The following is an 8,206-nucleotide window of genomic DNA, read 5'->3' on the forward strand; positions in this document are numbered from 1 at the left end:
TCCCAGCAATTTGGCTAACCATTTATTTTGTTGTGGGGAGGATAGGCATTGCTCCAAAAAATATTTAAGACTGTGATGATCTGTGCGGATTTGGAAATGTCACCCCAATAAGTAAGGTCGCCAGGTCTCGACTGCATGTAAGATGGCCATCATTTCCTTCTCGTAGGTAGATTGGCCCAGATTCCTCCCACTGAGTTGTTGGCTTGTGAAGGCCAATGGTCGCCCTTCCTGCATTAAGACCGCCCCAATACCTGTACCCAAAGCATCACATTCAATGACAAAGGATTTGGTGAAGTCAGGTAGTGCTAAGACTGGAGTGGTACACATGGCATTTTTGAGAGTGGTAAATGCCTGTTGTGCTTCCTCGTTCCAGAAGAAGGAATTTTTCTTTAGGAGTTGAGTGAGGGGCTTCGCTATGTGGCCATAGTTGCGGACAAATTTACGATAATAGCCTGTGAGACCAAAAAATCCTCTCAAGCTCTTCAAAGTCTTAGGTTGAGGCCATTCTTGCATTGCCTGGATCTTTTTCGGGTCCACCTTGACACCTTCACGCCCCACAATGTGGCCCAAATACTCAACTTCTTCCATGCCAAATGAACACTTAGACATCTTGACAAATAATTTATGCTTGCGGAGCACTTGCAAGAGTAGATCTACATGCTGAAGATGTGCCGCCCAAGTGCCAATATAGATGAGAATGTCATCGAAGAAGACAAGGACAAATTTTCTGAGATATGGTTTGAGGATGTGATTCATAAGACTCTGAAAAGTAGAAGGGGCATTACAGAGACCAAATGGCATGACCAGGAACTCGTAATGGCCTTCATGAGTTCTGAAAGCCGTCTTGGGAATGTCGACTTCCTTCATGCGAATTTGGTGGTAGCCGGAGCGAAGATCCAACTTAGTGAAGAATTGAGCCCCATTGAGTTCGTCCAGCAAATCGTCAACCACCGGAATGGGAAATTTATCTTTGACTGTCAACTTGTTGAGGGCCCTGAAGTCGGGACACATCCGCCACTCCCCATCTTTCTTGAGGACCATGACCACTGGGGATGAATAAGGACTAATGCTGGGACGAATGACACCTGCTTCCAACAATTCCTTGATGATTTTTTCTATTTCATTCTTTTGAGTGAACGAATATCTGTATGGCCACACATTTGGGGGTTGGGCCCCTGGAACCAAGGTGATGCTATGATCATGTTCCCCTCGCGAGGGTGGAAGCTCATGAGGCTTGTCAAAGACCATCCAATGGTTATTTAAAATCTGCTGCATCTCAGGATGGATTGGCAGAGACCTGGTTTCGACTACCTGGATGGCATTAAATTGAGCTACCACTCCATGATGGCCCTTTTTTAACAATTTTTCCATCCGATGCGAGCTGATGACAGAGGGGGCTCCCGCTTAGAGGCCACGGAGGGTATGTGTGGAGTTGTTATGCTTAAAACTCATATATAACTCCTAGAAATCCATTGTGATTGGCCCAAGGGTGCGGAGCCATTTAGCGCCTAGGACAATGTCGCATCCCCCCATGTGTATGGCAAACATGTGGGTTTTTAACTGATAATCCCCCATTTGAAGTTTGAAAATTTCACATCAGCCTTCACATTTCATTATGCCCCCATCTGCAATTTGGACTTGGAAGTTAGAAACTGCCCGTACAAAACAATGCGCTGCTTCGGTGATTTTTTTGATGGATGAAATTATGGGTACTTCCACTATCAATCAAGACTACTACTGGGCGATGTTTAAGAAAACCCCTGATTTTGAGAGTTTGAGGGGAAGAGATTCCTGCCAACGCATTGAGCGAAATAATTGGTTCATCAGATACAATCTCCTTTTGGTTGTCTTCTTTGATCGCCTCCGGTTCCTCAAGTGGTGGATCTTCCTTGGTGGAGCTGTAGTCAGTGGCATCTATTTGAAAAAACTTGGGCTCCTTGCATTTATGACCAGGGGAATATTTTTCATCACAGTAGTAACATAGTCCTTGCTTCCTTCTTTCGGCCATTTCCTGAGGTGACACCTTTTGGACCTTAAGTGTCTGAGTCCTGTTGTGAGCTTGTGGGGGACGACCTTTAGTGGGGAAATTGGGGCCGCTGTATTGGGCTGTTATGGCACGTTCCACCTTACGGGCTACCTGGCAAGCCTCCGACCATGTGGGAGGGTGGTGGAGTAAAACTTGAGCTTTGATGGCTTATTTAAGACCACTGATAAAACATTCCATGTAGAACTCATCTGAGAGACTCTGAGTGCGGAAGGCTAAGGCTTCAAAAGTGGTGATATATTCATCCACTGTACCCGTCTGTCGGAGCTTAGTGAGACGGCCCAAAAAGGAGTCTCCCTGTTCAAAGCGATCTCGAAGAGCTTTGGAAAATTGGGCCCAACTTGGAAAAGGTCCATTGCGACGTTGATGCCATTCCGCCCATTGCCATTGTTCATTGTCCAAGTACATGGTCCACACCATAAGCTTAGTCCAATCATCTTGGAGACGATTCAATTTGAAATACTGGTCCATTTGTACTAGCCATGCAGACGTGTGAGAACCGTCAAATTTCTGCATATCCAACTTGGGAGGTCGTTGACTGGGTGGTGAATGGGTGTGCCAGACGTGAGGAGAGTGGCTAGACTCACCCTCATGGTGTTCATGGCCATTATACGGTTCCTCGAGAGCTGGCTCCTTGCCCTTATCAAGTGCTTTCCGTACCTGGCTACTTAGTCCGCTAATCATATTTTTGAGCTCGTTCATATCTGTTTCAAGTTTGTCTAGCCTTTCATTGGCCATTGCTTGAGCTCTAGTTTCTACCATACACCAACTTGATGAAAAATTGGGACCGCCAAATTTTTTTTTCTAATAATTTGAGTGGTACCACCGTGCTCAGCTCGTCGTCCTGATGCTGATGGGCTAGATCACAAATAAGTGCTTCGGAAGATCTCAGACGTTTTTTTTTTTTTTGGAAAACTCCTAACGGAGTTTTACTCCTTCTTCATCAATACTGCAGTCGCCAAATCCTCAAAATGTCAATGCCGCCAAAAGTCCTGCGAAAAGTATATCCAGGTACAGGAACCCTTCACAACTACTCTGATCTGGTGGATCTGAGAGATCTGAATGGTGGAACAACTGCTGCTGCTGATCTGATGGAGCTGCGGGACTGATGTCTGCTGCTGCTGCACTTGTTGATCTGGAATAGATGATGTGTGATCCCCCGATAGAAAGGGAACTATGGTCTTGAGGAGTGTCAGGTGCTACAGATCGCAATATACATAAGGGTCTGACAGTAGTACTTGGCCCAATGTTTCAGGGCTCTAACTAAGGAGGATCGACCGTACCCTTAGCCGTACAACCCGACTACCCTATCGTACGAGCGAGTAATCTCTCCGAGTGCTGTTCTCGGTGTACTGTAGCCACAAGACAACCGAAGGTTTATCTATGGCGAGGTTTCAAGGGAGCTAGGGGGCTTCCTATATACCCAGAGGGCACGTGGAAGACAGTCCGTGCGCGGTTCTGTCTAATGCGCTACTACTCGAAGGGGTACCCACAGGGGTTACAAGGGAGTCCAACAGACGTGACCACCTCTTGTATTTCCTGCGTGCATGCCTCCCCAAATCTGCAGGTTTATGTGCTTAATGATAGATCCTATGGTTTAAAGATGCCGGAACACGTCTCTAGCCAAAAAAAAATTTCGCTAAAAATTGGAGATCCCACCGAGCCCTGGAAAGTGCTCTGATACCACTTGTTATGCTCTTAACCTGCAAAGTAATACCCAAACACAGAATATGCGAAGAAAAGATACCCAGAACACAGAATATGCGAAGAAAATATACCCAGAACACAGAATAGCAATGATTTTATTATTCAGAGAGAAATGTTCACAGGCCTCTTCGAGGGGGCAACCTCCAATAGAGCAGAGCTCGATTACAAAACAAGACACGATACTCCTCGCAGGGAGTCTCTATCCTTTATATATGACTCATACATGCAATACCACGGGCCAATACCATGGGTTTTATTAATACCATCTATCTAATACTACCGCCCATTTGCAACTCACTGTGGTCCCGTCATTAATTGCAGGTTAACCACTTACAAATATTAATATGGGCTTTATTGACTCTTGACTATGACATGATCCCATGACATAAATAAGGGGGTTAGGGTGGGACCCTAACATGCTAGTGGTTAACATTATGATATTGAATTGTATTTTTATTTTAAATTTGATTTTGATATAAAATTATTTGTTTTGAGGCCCATTTCTAACCTTAAAATTTCTCTCATTTGAAAGGTTTGTTTATAGGTGTTTCGTTAAATAACCATGTTCAACAACTAACTCAAATATTGTAGCGAGTGTAAATAGTGGCAAGGTGAAAGTCAACGAAAATAAATTGGGAAAATCCAATGCTTAGACCAACTTGTCTCATTTTTCACATGTATAAACTTAATATCCTACTTACATTGGCAAAAAAATGTTAGTGAAATTACATTTTGGAATTTAAACAAAACCAATTAAAAAGATGTAAGAATAATATGGGTGGAAATCAAGTAGTGAAGAGATTAAAAAGGAAATCCATATCAGGAATCCAAAATCGAAGACTAAGAATACAAGAACAAAGAAAAAATAATTTTTTGATATAATTGCTCTACATGAGAAGCATTGCTACATACCACTCTTTTATGAGACTAGGTAGAGAAGGTTGCAAACTATAACTTGATCACCTACGAATGTCCCATGATCATTTTTGACATGGACACACAAATAAATCATTTGTTTCCATTTTTCACATAAAGGAAGATAACAAGTAAAATGGTAAGGTAGAGGCCACCATAACTAATAGCATGGACGATCAAGTGTGGATTCACAATTGCACCCATTTACAAGGGAGGAGTTATGATGCAAAACAAATTTTGGGTTGCCACTTTCTTTGAGACAAGAGGCATGGAGAAAATCATCCAACATACTTCCAACAACTATACCATAGCTTAACCTATCTAAAATACTCTACTTTATACTAACATTCCATTCCAAAATTTATCAATAAAATTTCTATAATGAATTTCAATAATATTCCTTGTCAATCTGCACAAAAGATTTTATCTGGCTGAAGACAAACACTTAGGGTTAGGGTTTTGGCAAGGTTTGCCTCTAGTGGACCTGCACCTGGTCAGGGTGCAGGGGTAACCTGAATCCACCTGCATAAGATCAGATCAAGCAAGAACACCTGATTGATTGGAGGAAGAAAACCAGAAAATCGACGGGATTGACAAAAGAAATGACAGAGCTAGGTGGGGGGGGGAGAGATCCCCTCCTATAAAAATGTAGCAGCAGGAGAAACAAGCAGGAATGGATCGAGCGGCGGCACAGGGAGACGAAGCAAGGACACACTGGTCATGGGGGCAATATGGCAAGCAAGGATGGGAAACAGATGCCTGCCGAGAGCAACAAAAAAACCTAGGTTTGTTATCCCAAATAATAAACTTGAAGAGTACAGAGGATATATGAAAGATCACACTCTAATCTGTAAGTTTGTAGGGACATGGCCGTCTGAGAAAGACCTGGCCAAATGGATACAACAGAGATGGAAGCCCAAGGGGCATATCGACCTAAAACTAGGGGCAAAAGGTTTCTTTACGGTCATTTTTGCTAACCTGGAAGATAAGGAGAGGATCTTTGAGGAGGGACCCTACTTCTTCAATAATGCAGGCCTTTTTATGAGACAATGGGAAGAATGCTATAACCCAGATAAGGAGAAAATGTTAGCAGCACCAATATGGGTTAGATTGTTTGGGCTCCCAATAGAGTTCTGGGATCCAAAGATTCTAGAGGGTATCGGGAACTCAATCGGGACTTTTGTCAAGGTGGCAGAAACTACCAAAAGAGGTAGATATATGTCATATGCCAGGATCTGTGTCTACATGAATATCACAGAACCACTTCCAGACTACATTGAAGTGGAATACCATGATGAGGTATGGCAACAACTAGTTGATTATGAACATATTCCATTCCGTTGTAGACGATGCCATGAATATGGCCATCTTTACAAATCATGTCCGATGATTGCCAATGGAGCACCAACAGATTCTGGAAAAAAGGAGAATGTTGAGAAGGAGGAAGGGACGAGAGGAGAAGACAATGAAGGGTTTACAGAAGTGTCGCGGCGAAGAAAATCCCAAAAAGAACAGACTAAACAGAATCCACCCTCTCCAGAATTCACTCAGAAAACTCAGAATCAGTTTGAGATATTACAAGAAGAGGAAATGGAAGCAGAAGGTGAGGACGATGAAGATGAAACAGTAGAGCATACAAAGGAAGACAAGGGAAAAAATAAATTGCAAACAAGTATGGAAATAGAAAAGGAAGGGGAGAAAACAGAAAGACCTCAAGATCAGAACCAAATGGAGATAGACCCACAACAGGACAAAGGAAGCGAAGAAGAACAAGTCATGAAGAGACTTCTACAAGAATGGAGGCATTTGGATGAAAGATTCATCCCAGAAGACCAAAAACAATTATATAAAGACATGTTTCAAAGATACAAGGAGAAACGAGGGACAGTAATAACAAACCAGCCAGAACAGCTAGGGGCACAAGGAGGACAAAGCACAGATGTGGGTACTACAGGGAAAGGAGGAAGGAAAAGAGGAAGAAGACCTATGAGTGAGACCATCCAAATGGTTGGAGAAATGTTGGTAAACTCAGGAAGAGTGGTACCCTTGTCGGAGGTATTCCAACAACCCCTTAAATTGTTAAAATGATCATTACAACCTGGAATATTAGAGGGTTGAATAGTAAGGGGAAACAAAGATATCTGAAAGAGAGACTTAAGAAAGATAAGCCCAATATAATGATAGTTCAAGAAACAAAAATTAGAGAACAAAAATTAAAAGATATTATGAGCAATTTCAAGCTGCATTACGAGATAATAGGTCAGGATGCTATAGGCAGTGTTGGGGGCTTGGCAATCCTTTGGAACCCAGAGGAGATTCAATTTGAAGATTGGGTCAGTGTGCCTTGAATCCTTTCAGGAAAATTCAGGAATATAGGATCTCAGGAATGGGTTCTTCTCTCCGGTGTATATGGTCCACACATACCGGGAGAACGCAGGATCTTCCTTTAGAATTTGGAAACAATACGATCCATGTTTCTAGCATCTCCATGGATTGTTGGAGGAGACTTTAATATGATCACATCTCTAAAGGAGAAAAGGGGAGGACTTAGAAGAACAGACTCAGATATGGAAGCTTTCGGAGATATGATTGCGGAACAAAGGCTGGTAGACATTCAAACGACAAATGGGATTCACACTTGGAACAACAGAAGAGGAGGTATACACCAAATTGCTTCAAGACTAGATAGATTTTTAATATCAGAACAGATCATAAACCGAGATATATTCATTGAAGCAATGATTTTACCGGGAATGGGTTCTGACCACTGGCCGATTAAAATAGAACTTGACATCAAAGCCAGTCCCAAGAAATGGCCTTTCAGGTTTGAGGCCTTCTGGCTCAAGGATCAGAAGTTTATGACGAAGGTAGAGGAATGGTGGAAACAAAGCCAACAAAGGGGAAGAAGCAGGATGCAGACCTTCCAACTAAAACTAAAGGAACTGAAAGAAAAAATTAAAAAATGGAACAAAGAGGAATTTGGAAATATCCTCAAGGACCAGCAGCTTCTAGACCAGAAGATGAAGAAAGTCCAACAAGAAATTATAATAGCAGGCAGAAGTGAGGATCTAGCTAGAGAAGAGGGGATTCTGATAGGCCAAATTGAAGAAAGAAGGAAACAGGAAGAGATTCTGTGGAGACAAAAATCTAGAGTGAATTGGCTACGAGAAGGGGAGAGGAACACGAAGTTCTTCCATCAGGCAATGATCCAACGAAGACAGAGAAATCGAATCTTCTCCATAAAGAATGAAGAAGGACTTCGAGTAACTTAGCATGAGGAAATGGAACAGATTCTGGTAAATCACTTCAAAGATCTCATGGAACCCAATGAAGATAGAAGAGAGGCTACTGAGAGAATATGCAATGAGATTCCAAGCATGATTACCAGGGATCAAAATTTAGCTCTTATGAGGGCAGCAACTCTGGAAGAGGTAGAAGAGATCGTGAAAGGGATGAAGAAGAATAAAGCCCCTGGACCAGATGGCTTCACAGTTGAATTCTACCAGGCTGGATGGAAATTTTTGGGCCAAGACATTTTGG

The 8,206-nt window shown here is 42.6% G+C and overlaps 1 protein-coding gene across 1 annotated transcript; it reads left to right on the forward strand.

The window, feature by feature from the left end:
- The first annotated feature begins 7,233 nt into the window (after positions 1-7,233).
- Positions 7,234-7,938, forward strand: LOC149194459 (uncharacterized). The gene has a single exon (XM_089407673.1). The coding sequence runs from the start codon at positions 7,234-7,236 to the stop codon at positions 7,936-7,938; it is 705 nt and encodes a 234-aa protein (XP_089263799.1).
- Positions 7,939-8,206: the final 268 nt, after the last annotated feature.

Source organism: Pinus tabuliformis, chromosome 2_2 (assembly GCF_031772625.1).
Source record: "Pinus tabuliformis cultivar Carrire ecotype Pingquan chromosome 2_2, CPIR1, whole genome shotgun sequence".
NCBI lineage: Eukaryota > Viridiplantae > Streptophyta > Pinopsida > Pinales > Pinaceae > Pinus > Pinus tabuliformis.

Excerpts from the sequence above, each read along its gene's own strand:
- LOC149194459 (XM_089407673.1), top strand. The coding sequence starts at position 7,234 with ATGGAAGCTTTCGGAGATATGATTGCGGAACAAAGGCTGGTAGACATT.